This window comes from Pantherophis guttatus, chromosome 17, assembly GCF_059756535.1.
Source record: "Pantherophis guttatus breed Tessera chromosome 17, ASM5975653v1, whole genome shotgun sequence".
NCBI lineage: Eukaryota > Metazoa > Chordata > Lepidosauria > Squamata > Colubridae > Pantherophis > Pantherophis guttatus.
The window spans coordinates 16,612,248-16,626,158 of record NC_142079.1 but is presented as its reverse complement, the minus strand read 5'-3'; the positions used below and the strand labels follow the sequence as shown (position 1 = coordinate 16,626,158).

The following is a 13,911-nucleotide window of genomic DNA, read 5'->3' as shown; positions in this document are numbered from 1 at the left end:
CATTTGTGTCCAGGATTAAATTTGTATTACACACTGGAGAGTGCCAATTATCTCGGCTGAAGTCTCCCTTTACGCTATCATGCTAGATAGTGCAATAACTGAATAAGTAAAGAGTTATTAGCTTCCTATCAATGTGAGAACCAGACACCACTCCAGCTTAGCCTCCTGCCTCCAGTAGCTCCTCGGAGGTGTCAGCCTGACAATAGCAGTAGCACTTAAGACTTATATACCGCTTCACAGTGCTTTACAGCCCTCTCTAAACGGTTTACAGAGTCAACCTATTGCCCCCAACAATCTGAGTCCTCCTTTTACCAACCTTGGAAAGATGAAAGGCTGAGTCAACCTTGAGCCTGGTGAGATTTGAACTACTTCTGGCAGTCAGCAGAAGTAGCCTGCAGTACTGCATCCTAATCACTGCACCACCACGGCTCTTATCCTTTGCCAGTTGCCTGAGAATTCTTTGAACAAGATCAGTCTTTCTTAACCTTGGCAACTTGAAGACGTGTGGACTTCAACTCCCAGAATTCCCCAGTCAGCCTTGCACTCAGCCTTCCTGAGTTGAAGTCCACACACCCTCAAGCTGTGAGTCATGTATGCTCCCTGATGTGGAAAACTCAATTATGGTTAGTTCCAATTTTTATTCAGGCCAATGTATTTAACATGTTACTGAAACCCCTCTCATCACCACTGGATACATCTATGTTTGTATACCTGCTCACAGGTGAAACAGAAGGATGGCACTCCTACCTTTATCCTTCTGAGGGAAAGTGAGGCTTAACTTTGAAGGACAGAGTGGGCCTGAAGCAGAGCAGCTCAGCACTAGCTCTAGGCACTTAAGGGAGAACCGAAGGACAGGTCCGGGAGGTCAGGCATATGGCTCACAGAAGCTTCCAAGTGATTTGTCTGCCTCCCACTTTCAACACACCTGGGAAAGCCTTCCTATTCAAACACATTTTCAGACCTTTACCTTTGCAATGGCATCTTGGAGACGATTGGCATCGTTACGTGTCCGAGCAAGCTCTTCCTGTAAGTTGCTGGCTATCATCTCTGCTTTCTCTTTGTCAAGCCTGACGCTCTCTAGCAAGTCCTGGATGTCTGACTTATCACCCGATTTGTGTATAGAATAGAGCTCAGCAACTTTCTGCCTCTCGTGTTCTAGCTGTGCTTTTAACCGGTTCATCTCAATTTGGTCACTGGAGACAGTAGCTTTGTACTCATCCAAGGTAGCTGCCAGAGTGGCCTTGCTTTTCTGCTCTGAGTCAAGAATTCGCTCCATGTGGTGATTCCGTTCCTTCAATGCCCCGATCATCTCTTGGGCTTCCTTATTGTCTTGTTCAGCCATCTTCAAAGTGTTGCTCAGATGCTGCTGGACACCCAGAAGCTGCTCTCTTTCAAAACGTGCATTCTCTGCAAGGTCCATAAAACGTTGCTCTAGCTCCATGTAGCGTCCACTTTTCATGTCTTCATCAATAACATAGGATATATGATGCTCCTCTAAAAGAGAGCGGAAATACTCGATTTGTCGGCTAAAGTGTTCCAACTTATCACTTTGCTGGCACAAAGATTCCATGAGGATAACCTTTTCCTCTCCAAGCCTTTCATTCTCACTGTTCAACTCCTGGGTAATTTGCTGCAAATCTGCAAGTTCCTGAAGAGTTGCTTGAAGTTCTTCTGCTGTGCTGTGCTGATTCTCTTCCATCTGATGAATCCGTTCTGTCAAACAAGCCACGGACACTTCGCTGGCATTGCCACTGCTCCCTTTTCTTGAGGTCTCTATGCTTGGCAATCCTTCCGACTCTGAAGACGAGGGAGCATCTAAAGCATCGTCACTGGAAGTGAGCGGCTGATACACTTCACTGCACTCACTGTCTAGGTTATCCATGGAGTTGCTGTGCTGATGGTCCATCAAAGTATTCTCGTCCTGACTTAAAAGATCTTCCATGGAACCAGGAGCGGAACCTTCTACAGAAGAAGTAAGAGTTCCTCCACCATCGCTGTGGCTTCCAGTTGTTATTTCTGGGCTCAGAGATTGGTAGCCAAACAGCTTTTCTGAATTATCCAACCTTTGCTCTAGAGAAAAACCCAAGGCATTTAATCTATCTTTTAACATCCGGTTTTCATTTTTTAGCTGATTCAGCTCCTCTCGTATGGCAGAGTTTTGCTCTTGCAAATGCAGCAGCGTGGATTCTACATCAGTCGGCTGGTGGATCACAATTGTTTCTTTATCCTCAGATTTTTCATCACCCTCAAACGGATCTTCCTGAAGGCCCAGCTGAGCACGCATCTCTCTTAGTTCACTCCTTAAGTGGAGGATCTCAACGTCTTTTGTTTTGGCTAGCATCAGGAGATCTTTCACTTTCGCCTCTAGAACAGATTTATCACTGATCTGATTGTCTGACTTTGACTTGCTCATGCGAACATCAGAATCCTGACTGGCACGGCTGCGGGAACGTTTTGCAAGAAGGACATCACTGCTCGTCTGACTAGTCAGGGGCAGTTTTTTGCTTTGAGTTGGTCGCGAACGGTCACGAATTCTTTCCCGAGAAGAGCTGGATTCCTTATTTCCAGATGAAGTGCTACGCTTAGCTGAAGAATTTGTACCTGTGTTGTTTTTTAAAAAATAGTAAATTGGTAGGTAAAGACACAATTTTGTAAAAGGTAAAGTAATATTTTTTTCAGGAATACGTGACTTTAAATTCTAATGCACATACTTGGAAGTTAATGATTAAACAATTGTGTGTAGCAACATACAAAATAAAAATAATCATACCACAATAAGCCATAAAAGTTAATGCTGAGTACTACATATGTACTACATATAGGGGAAACAACAACATAGTAGGTCCCTGATAAGTCTCTGAGAAAGTTTCATAACCAGATGACCAAAATGGAGCTCTTCATTTTTCCAGTTGCACTGATGATCACTACTCAGCTTGCAGTCAAAGACTGTACCAAGGTCTTCCTTTCACAAGCACTATTGTTTACTACTTCTCCAAAACCAGAATTCAAAATAATTTTGTAGTTCTGATATGGAGAGTACGGGAAGTAGTAATCTCTGTTTGCTAATTTAGGTATCATGTTCAATTATAGTCAGCAGTAAACTTAATTTTAAAATATAACAAATGCACAAGTAAGTAATCTGTTCATGATCCTGGGTAATTGAATATGAACTAACCATGTCCTGACTAGCATGTCATATAGTATGCCATGATATATGAACAAGCCCCCTTCGAGCTGAGCTGGACTCATTTCATTGAGACCCAGCCATGTAGATTTTTTAGGAATAACGGAATGATTGGCCATTGACTTTTCCCATTTTTTTTTACTTGTCAATCTAGTCAAACTGAAATTACATGGTGGTCTCCCATGCCTGCTTAGGTTCTGAGCCCAGAGATTAACTGGGCACCACTAACTGTTAATGAGAATTAGCACCATGCAGTGTCTATGGAGATTCTCAGTCCTCCAGGTCATGGTTGTCCCAAAGGGGCTTTTTCAAGAGACAACTGGACTTTCTGGTTTTTCTTTGAAGACATTTCGCTTCTCATCCAAGAAGCTTCTTCAGCTCTGACTGGATGGTGGGGAATGGAAGGATTTATACTCCTTGCAGACAGTTGGATATTTGAATTCTTTTAGTGAGTCGTTAAGATCACCTGGAGATTTATCTTTGTCATCAGGGTCAAACATGGAAGAGATAGAAACCAAAGCCTTAGACTCCTTTACAGGAATTCCACCCACTCCCTGGTATAGGATGTGGACGATACTTGGGTCAAGATCAAAACACAGGAATTGGAAGCATTCACCAAACATATGAATGCTGTGGACAGATACATCAAATTCACACAGGAAAATAGTCTAGCCTTCCCGGACTGTGCAGTACACATTAAGAAAGACAGAAGCCTTAACACTGAAGTTTACAGAAAACCCACCCACACAGATCAATATTTATATTTTGATTCCCACTACCCACTGGAGTACAAAATGGAAGTCATCAGAACCCTACACCACCAAGCTGTAGGCACTAGCAAAGATAGGAAAGAAAAAGAATGAAAACATATCAAGGAAGCCCTCAGAACGTGTGGCTATCCCAAGTGGGCCTTCATCAAATCTCAAAAAAGACCCTACAGGAGAGCCTCCATAGCACATAATGAAGAAAACAATAAACGAAGCAACGTTGTCATTCCATACATTGCAGGCATATCGGAAAAGTTCAGGAGGATCTTCAGCCAACGTAACATACGTGCACACTTCAAATCCAAGAATACAGTAAGGCAGAAGCTTGTCCACCCCAAAGATAAAACACCCACATATAAACTGAGCACCGTGGTATATGCAGCGAGCCATGTGCAGATCTGTATATTGGGGTAACAAAACAACCACTTCATAAGCGCATGGCACAACATAGGAGAACAAACCCAACAGGGCTAGATTCAGCAGTCCATCTGCATTTCAAAGACAAAGGCCATCTTTTGAAGACAGCCAAGTCCAGATTTTGGACAGAGAAGACCGCTGGTTTGAAAGAGGGGTCAAAGAGGCCATTTATGTCCAAACTGAACAGCCCTCCCTCAACAGAGGGAGAGGAGGAGGACATCATCTATCTCCAGTCTACAACACAGTCCTTCAACAGTTCCAAGAAGGCTCCAACACCATTTGCACCACTCAGGTGACCCTGATGACAAACCTCCAGGTGATCTTAACTAAAAGAAAGCAAAGAACGAGCTGTCTGCAAGGAGTATAAATCCTTCCATTCCCCACCATCCAGTCAGAGCTGAAGAAGCTTCTTGGATGAGAAGCGAAAAGTCTTCAAAGAAAAACCAGAAAGTCCAGTTGCCTCTTGAAAAAGCACCTTGCAGCCAACGTCCCTTGCTAGATAAGCCCCCGTGGCCTTAAGAAAAAGACCTTTGCCTCTGTACCTGCAGTGGACTTTGATTTGCTCTCCACAGGATTCATGGTGGTGTTCCCTGCAGCAGAAGGGCCTGTTGAGGTAGAAACGTTCTTCTTCCCCCCCTTGACACCGTTGCTGACGTTCATCCCTCCAGCCATTCCAGCTAGAAGATCATCGTTGCTCTTTGTCTGCAGGACAGGGGTAAAGCCGTGCATTAAGCGTCTCCGGTCAGAAGCTCAACCTTTTTTTTTTAACTATAGGCACACATGCCAAGAGTCAAATTTCTGAGAGGCGGGTGGCATATGATAAATACAAATTAATGTAAAAGATTTGGAATTAAAATATAATTACTTACAACAACAACAACAACAACAACAACAATAATAAATCAGCATTCCTGCATATAAAACATAGTTGAATCCTCTTCCCTGAAGGGAAAGAATGGCACACTGATCAAAATTTGGACGCTTGGCAACTAGCATGTATTTATGACAGCTGCCCTGTCCTGGGGTCACGTGACTATTTGTAACCTTCCCAGTCTGCTTCCGAAAGCAAAGTCAATGGGGAAAGCCAGATTTGCTTAATGTCCGCATGATTCACTTAACAGCTATAGCAAAATGGTCGTAAAATGGGGCAAAACTCACTTAAACATCTCTCTTGCTTATTTTTGGGGTTACTGTGGTCATAAATCAAGGACTATTTGTACAAAAAGCCTTGGCATTCTCTCCTAACAAGGTGCCATCAGGTATGGCCAAAAATGCCTTCATAACAGGCCCTCCCACTGCCAGGCTATTCTTCTTCTCAGAGTGTTTGTGCCTTTACATACTAGTGACTCCTTCTGTATCTCCTGCCATGGAAGCCTGGCACTACAGACAAAAAAAAAAAAAAGCCCAGAAAGCCTCCAAGTCAGGAGGGAATTGCCCACTAAACTTTAATACAAGGAAAACCTATTAAATACAATAATTATATTTAATTTTAAGTATAATAAAATCAAATCAATGCATTTTTAGACATGGCTCCAACCCATGAACTTTGAGTCGTACACATTAAAAGGGCTGCCTTTGAGGTGGATCTGTACACTTTGCACTGAACCCCTCTAAGTGTCCAATTTAACAAACCCTTCCTTATTATTCATCCCAAAGAGTTAAAATGGAATATGCAATGTGATCAATATTATTTATTTATATTTTATTTATTTGTGTATCACATTTAGAAACTGCCCATTTCTCTCACAGAGTGACAAGTAAAAAATTATGAAATTTTTTTGGGGGGAATTAAAATAAACTCATGCACCTGCATTTGAAATTAAAAGGACAAAAATTGTCAGAATGAAAATAAGTTTCACAGAAGATTTAACATTGTTTCCAGCCCACATACTTTAAAAAAAAAAATTGGAAGTGTAACTGCTTGTTTAATGTAGGTAGCAATTTTTTATTTTAGATTTTGTCTTTTTATCTGCATGGAGTGGTTATGAAAATCTTTTGTCTGGTTTCTTGTCATGATCAGATGAAAACATTTCCATTTATCTATTGCAGAAAGGCACAGTGACGGATGAAGACTAAAAAAATAAATAAATCCCAGCAACACAATGGAACAAATTTCTCATCCTTTTCATGGAGGATCCACTCATCCTTAACAGACCTACCCAGATTAAGCATTCCTTCTCACCAACTGCATTTCTATCACATCTGAGTTTTTTCTAGGTTTTTTTTAAAAAGTTAAGTAGGTTAATTACAGACATGCTGCGTAGGTAAGAACAGTCCATTAAGGAACTAAATAGGTCAAGTTGTAAAAAGTGCTTCATGATTCAGCCTGCAAGAATCCACGCTGAAAATGGTGACCGGCATGGGTCACCCTCTTGGCTTCCAAATGCAGCCGGGAAGAAGCTCCTCCCACCTTCAGAGGGTGATGTCACTATAGGGTGGTGACAGTACTTCAAGAAAGCACACAGCAGAATTGCAAATTATTTTTTAAAAAGTAACTACAACTCCAGGGATGTCATGGGAGGCATGTAAAGCTTATGAGAGGAATCAGAGCTGGGCTTGCTGCAAATCAGAAAAACGGCCATAATAGATGTAAATCACAATTAAAAGAGATTCATAAAAGCAGTCTAGATGAACAAGCATTGAAAGAATTAAATAAAGTTAAGCAACAATTAATTTATTGGAAATGACAAAATTTCAAAAGAAGGTAAAACATGTCAAATAAAACCATTTTGAAATTGAGAACAAATCAAACTCTGGTATATGAAGAGAAGATGGGAAGAAGGTGGAGGAGGGGAAGGGGAACCTACTATGAGATACAATACTGGAAATTTAAAAAAATACAATTAAAAAAAAGTAATTACATACCAGGCATAATACCGAAGAAACTAATTTGAAAACATATACAGGTAGCCCTCGACTTGTGACAGCAATTGAGAGCAGAATTTCAATTGCTAAGCAAATAAAGAAGGGTAAATGGTAAAAGAGCAGCCCCGAATAAGTAAAAATTAAAAATGAAAGTTAAAAGATAAGGTGAATGAAAAATGGTGGATAAATGACTGTAAATGTAAATATGTTTATGAGAAATAAAAATAAAAATGTTTCTTTTGGGGAAAAAAAAGAATTTCAATTGCTAAGCGATGCAGTCATAAAGCACAACTGCATCGCTTAGTGACGGCAATTCTTGCAGTCACCACCATTAACGAAATCCCAGAGTGGTTTCACTAGGCAACTTCCTGCTTGCTGGAAGCCAACTCAGCAGCTCTCAAGCAGGTGGGCAGGGAGGCTGATGCCAGGTGGGGGAGAGGGCAGGCGTGGGGCTGTGGGAATGGCTGGCATCGCGGGAGGGGAGAGAGGTTACCCCAGGGACTTGTGATCTTCCCTGCCAGCTTCCCCCTTGACTTTCTGTGGAAGTCAGCAGTGAAAGTCGCACATGCCGATCACATGGTCATAGGCCGGTCATAAGTGCGAGCCCAGATTGTGATCATGCAACTGCAGAGATGCTGGGACAGCTGGAACTCCAAAGACGCGTTCTATCCATCATTTCTTTAGCGCCTCTGCAACTTTGAATAGTTGTTGAAAATATGGCCATAATTTAAGGATTACTTGGGCTGAAAACTCAGAAAACTTGCACTGATTTTTTTGCTGAGCTGCTCTGAACATAGAAGGAAAGAAATATTAAGCTTCTTCCTTAGATAAAGATAATGATTTCCCTCCTCAGTGCCCACAAACTGCCATGCATCAAAAAATGTAGAGTTCCACAACTAGTTGAACAAGTTCTACCAGTGTAAAGTAAAAAGAGTTTTTGTTGAGAAAAAATTGAATGGGCAAAAACAACATTATTTTCTACCCATTGAATCAGCTTATTCAAATCATCTTTGCTTCTAGTTCTTTTACTTCCCAAGTCAGGATAACCTCCTTAAAACTTGTCAGTTTGACAGACATTTAATAAGTAACTATGATGGGTATGTGAATTATAATGCCGTGCTTTTAATTAACTCACATCATTCTACTTTATTATTATTGTTAGCTGCTGGGACTCTTAATAGATCCAATGGCATGTAAATAAACTGTAAGCCTTCAAACCCTAGTTATTATTTGCTAACACACTTATAATTACTATGCATGAATTTTTAATGATCACTCAACAGAGAGGCCTGAATTCCTGAGTGCAGGCAGCCCCATTCAACCAAGTAAATAAGGTACACCAAATCCTGGGTAGCAAGACATCTATGCCTATCATACAAATGTGAAGCAGTGGCCAGAGTAGCTTGGTCCCTCCTGGGCAAGGAGTGGCCACAGAGATATCTGCAGGGCTGTGCTGAGAACTATTCTAGCCACTCAGATTTGTTCAGAGTTGGAATCTGACTGTACCGGTCCTTTGCAATTGCCTGAGGCATAGCCTGGCCCAGTTATTGGGAAGAGTTCAACCTACTAGCCCTGATGTTTCTGATGTTGCTCTGAGAACCGAACAGGGTTCTTGGGGCTGTGAGTTCAAACATCAGTATTTCAGTTCCCTGTTCCTCCTGGTTGATCAATGTCTTATGGGAGGTGAGGGACCCTCTTGCTGGAGGTTATGGTCCCATCTGCCTTGAAGCCCAATACTGGACCCAACAGATCTGACCTTTTTGTACAATCTTCAACCTTCCCTTTTTAGAGAAGTTGTTGGTTTATAGCTCCAAAGGTCCCTGAAAGCAATAGATTATATGGACTCTTTTCAGTCAGGAATCAGCCCAGTGACAATACTGAAATGGCACTGATCACACTGGATAACCTCTGGCAGGCTCAGGATAGAGATAGTGCGTCCATCCTAGTCCTCCTTGATCTCATTTGATACCACTGATTGTGACATCCAATAACATCCTTAGGAGATCCGGAGTGGGAGGCCCTGTATCACAGATCTTCTCCTTTCGTCAAGGTTGGTTCCAGTCAGTGCTGGATCCAAGGAGGAGTCAAGCTTGAAGCCCATGTCTGTGGGGTGCTTTAGGGCTCTACTTCCTCACCACATTCACTTTGAAATGGTATATGGTTTCCTCCTTGAACAGGGGGCTGGACTGGAAGACCTCGAAGTCCCTTCCAATTCTGCTATTACCACTCCTATGTCAACGCTGAAGCTGGCCTGACTGAGGCCATGTTGAGACTTCAGCACTGACACACTGGAGAAGAGGGACAGGGAGGGGGGAATAGATAGTTGGGGTGTTGTAGTCAAAACAAAATACTTTCTCTTGGGAACCTAGGACATTCCTGCAGGTGCTTGGAAGGAGGGGACTGGAGTCACCTAGTAACGGGACAGGTATCCTGATTGGACCATGTGACTGTTTTGAGAAAGTGACAACTTTCTCAAATTACTAATTACTTTTAATTAGGCAAAAACCGCAGGAATAGTCAGTTGGTTTTCACCAGCCTGTGCCAATATGACATATCTAATAAAATCATTCTTTGAGGAATCTACCTGCCTCAAGAGTTTTGTTTGCTATGGGTATGTTACTTGGAACCCTGACATCCTATTTGATACACAGTTGTATCCTTCTTGGCTGACCAAGCAACATTGCCAAGGCCCAGGATATGAAATTAGGTTTGGCTGAACTCTGGCAAGCGGAGCGGTGGGTTTAAAGCCCCCCACTTGGGAGATTTCCCATCTCTGGCTCTTGCCTGGGGGTACACTTACCCAATCAGAATCAAGTGTGCAACCTGAAGTCCTCTTGGTTCCTGCTCAAGGGCAAGTGGCAGCCATGGCTGGGGGTGCCTTTGCACGGTTTGACTTGTGCACCAAATGCACCAGTTTCTGGCTCATTTGGCTCATGCCAGTAACCTCCCAATTGAATTACTGCAATGACCTCTACGTGGGGCTGTCCTTGAAGATCATTTGGAAGCTGCTATTGGTCCAGAATGCAGCAGCGCAAGTAGTTTTTGGTACCTCTTGCTACATCCATCTAACATCTCTACTTTGCAAGCTGCACTGGCTCCCAGTAAGCTTCCAGGTGTGATTCAAGGCAGTTGTAATCTATAAAATCCTGCGTGGCCTAGAGTCAGGCTATTTGCAGATATCAGCCCTACAATGTAGACCAGGAAACAGACATGTCCAACCCTAACCACTTTTATTAGAATATTTATAGTCACAAGTCTGAATATACTTCCCCTCCTGCCTTGTATTGTCATATGAATTGGGAATGGAAGGCTGCTTTCATAAATCTCTACCTTGGTAGGAACTAAAGTTTATGTTCATCTGTTTATTGCCTTGGTATAATAGAACTTCACTCTTTGCCAAGACCACTCTCTCCTTTGTAGAGTAGGACTGCCTTTCTCCCATGGTTTCTGCTTGCCCCACCAGTTGTGGCATTGAGTGGGGCAAGCAGTGGAGCATGGTTTGGGTCCCCTCCACTTAAAATACATCATCTTGTTGGACAGAGAAATCATGTTTTTTTCTGTGGCAGCACCTGCCTTATGGAACAGCATCCCCTACAGATACAGGTAGCCCTGACTCAGCCTTTTGCAAGGCACTGAGAATCTGGCTTGTTTCCCAGACATTTGGGTCAGGAGTTTAGAGCTCCCTTGTTGATGTGCTTTTTTGGTTGCATTGCACTATTTACCTTGGGCATTATAGGCTATTATTTATAACTGCTATGTTTTTAATCTTTTTATGACCCTCAGATCAGGAGCATAGTGGGGTGCATGATTGCTGTACAGGGATGCTGCAAATGGGGCCTAGGGAATGTGGGCATGGGTCACGAGTTGGTGGGGGCTGCAGGCTCTACTTGCTATGGACTGTGGCTCCTCATTGGCATTGCTTGTGAAAAGCAGCAGGAAAAGTTGCAAATCGTGACAACTGCATGTGATCCTGGGATGCTGCAACCACTGCAGGTGCAAGCTGGTTGCTTAGTACCCAATTGGCCCTCCCCCGCCCTGGGAATGCAACCACAGCCAGAACCTAAAGCACCGATTGTAAAAACCACTCATTGAAAGCCATCATAACTTTGAACAGTTGCTGAATGAGTGGTTGTAATTTCAGGACTAGCTGCTGTACCTAAGTGCCAGACTCAATTAAGTGCCTCATGGGAACAGGGTGAAAATGTAGAAATATTAATTGGATGAATCCAACACAAATTTGCAATAGCATCACTGAAGGGCAGAATTATTTCTAAATGCAAGGCTTCATAAACAGTGCAGGTTCTGCTTTCTCAGTGTCTGTATTTCTTTAGTTAGAAAACTTGCTATCTGTAGAGAACATATAACCCCACATAAAGGAGGCAACAATAAAAAAGCTGTCAATATACACAAGTATTTGCCGCATTTTCTCTGCTGCTCATGCTAGGGGCCTCTGTTGATATCCCCCCCCATCCCCCCGTACTTCAAAAGAGTTGTGGCTTACCTTCAGGAAAGAGGCTGCTGTTCCTGCTTTTGGAAGTTTTGTTACTGCAGACGTTGTGGAACTGGTCTCTGTTTTAACTTTCTCTACTGTTTGCATTTTAGTTATTCCAGGCACTTTGGGCACCGAACTAATATTCCGGCTTGCTTTCTTCATTCTTGGCTGCCTGCTTGATATACATTTACTAACAATCTGCAGAAAGAAAACAGATTTTCAAAAATTGAGGGCGCTGTTATTTATATAGTAACTATTCACACACCTGAAAATAGCCCCTCCCTGCCTAGCACTTTTTGCACAGTCTACAAATCCTACAGTAATACCTCTGGTCTCCCTGGATCCTGCTCAGCTCAGCCCAAACCCAGTAGAAGCCTTTCAAACATTGACACCATTTGACTTCATAAGTATCTTCACTGCATGCAGACTGAATTGCACTAAAAATTGTTTGTATTCTGTAAGTGTTCCCTCTTTTACCCATAGCAGTATAAGCCCGTTGTTTCTTCTTTCTGCTTTTCCCAAATTCAGCAGAGCATGTGACCTGCACTTTGTTACTTAGATGCTAAGCAATTGTTGGCCATAGATCTGAAATCTTTATCCAATCTGATTCTCATCTCTCCAAAAATATTTGTGTGTTTGGAGCAATAGCACTATGAGGCTCTTAATTGAAAATATAAATGAGAAGATTTAGTAATCAGAAAAATAGTTCAAGTTACATTGGCTTTAACACTTCCTTTCTGAAATCGGTACAGTTTTTTTGAATCTATAGAGAGTTTATGGACTAGGCCAAGGCACCAAAGTTTCTCTCATTTTCTCATATCTGCAATTTCATATGTACATTCATGAAAAAATGAGAACCAATTTTTTTCATGTAGAAATGAATAAATAGAAGAAAGTTAATTAGGTTTTCAAAGAAGGGTAACACATTGCTTGTTGGGCAAAAGCTGCATCAGTATAATTGAAACAATTAAAATACCCTACATACTTTTCTGTATACCGTATTAATTCCACAAGTGTTTTGCTATAATAAATTATAAGTCTTGTAATTTGTGACACTATGTGACAGAATGTTAACTTTAAAGTTGGTTTGACCATTGCTAATTTGGCTGCAGTGACTCAAACTGTAGTTGTCCTCCTGCCAGATTATTACAATTCCTTCCACTAACGGCTGGGCAATTTCAGTTGATATGGAAGGCTGCCTTTCTGTTACTGAACGTGCACAAAATTGGAGCTCTCTAACATCTATTCTGCAGAATCCGCCTTGGCGGTCTTTGCTGCATTTTCAACCTACTTGAAAAGGTTTCCTTGTTGAGTTAGAACCCCAAGGGTTTGTTGGAACATTTCTCTCTTGAATAGCCAGATTTCTTGGTAGGGTTACTCGGAGAAATACTAAGGTGCCATGAGCCTGTTCATGTTCAGGCTAATCTGGGGGGTTGGGGTTGGGGGGGGTTGGGGGGGGGGAGAACCACAGAATATTTTGTTACTCATGACCTGCTATATCCATAGAGCCATTTTTGCAATAGAGAGGGTGAAGAAGGCCCTGACTCTTTAAGTTACTTCCAAACTTTGGTCTGGAATCATATTTTGGTCAGGACTAAGCTCTAGAATGCCCTGTTTTACAATGTGGAAAGAATGGAACCCATACATGGTAGAAAAAGAAGGAACATATACTTCATGAGCCCGATGCCAACTCTTACTCAACCTGTGAAGGCTCTATCTTCCTTGGAGATTAATTTGCCCAGGATCTGCCAGAACTTTGGCTGATTGTGCTCTTCTCTGCACTCCACAAGAATATAAAAATGACTTGGAGGTAGCTTTCAGGCCAAGAAAGCTTTTGAGAGATAAGATGTTGGGATCATGCAAAGCTCAGTCTGCTTCTTGTCTTTCCTGTGGTGGCAAATCTGGCAATAGCAGCTCTGTGAGATTAATTCTAGTAATATTAGTCCCTTGTAAACCAATGGTACTCTGGGGACCATCAAGCTGCAACTCAGTTTTGGATACCTTCACATCAACCTTTCAATCATGTTAATTATGTCCACCCTCATCCTGTACATCATTTGCTATTTGACTGGATGGTACATATAGTACAGGGATTCTTCAGTTAACGACTATTTGTTCAGCGACTATTCATATTTATGAGCAGTAGATACAACAGGTCCTCAGCATTCCAGCCATCCCAGCATCCC

The 13,911-nt window shown here is 42.2% G+C and overlaps 1 protein-coding gene across 8 annotated transcripts in view; it reads right to left on the bottom strand.

Annotated features, from left to right (window-relative positions):
- Window positions 1-13,911, bottom strand: part of SPECC1L (sperm antigen with calponin homology and coiled-coil domains 1 like) — a 54,816-nt gene that overhangs the window by 37,331 nt on the left and 3,574 nt on the right. For all 8 annotated transcript variants that reach the window (XM_034438530.3, XM_087880622.1, XM_087880623.1 and 5 more), the window contains 3 exons: window positions 11,735-11,923; window positions 4,911-5,070; window positions 968-2,601 (listed from right to left, as the gene is read on the bottom strand). In XM_034438530.3, the coding sequence (XP_034294421.1) occupies window positions 968-2,601; window positions 4,911-5,070; window positions 11,735-11,887 (1,947 nt within the window). In that variant the 5' untranslated portion in view covers window positions 11,888-11,923. The remainder of the gene's footprint in view (window positions 1-967; window positions 2,602-4,910; window positions 5,071-11,734; window positions 11,924-13,911) is intronic.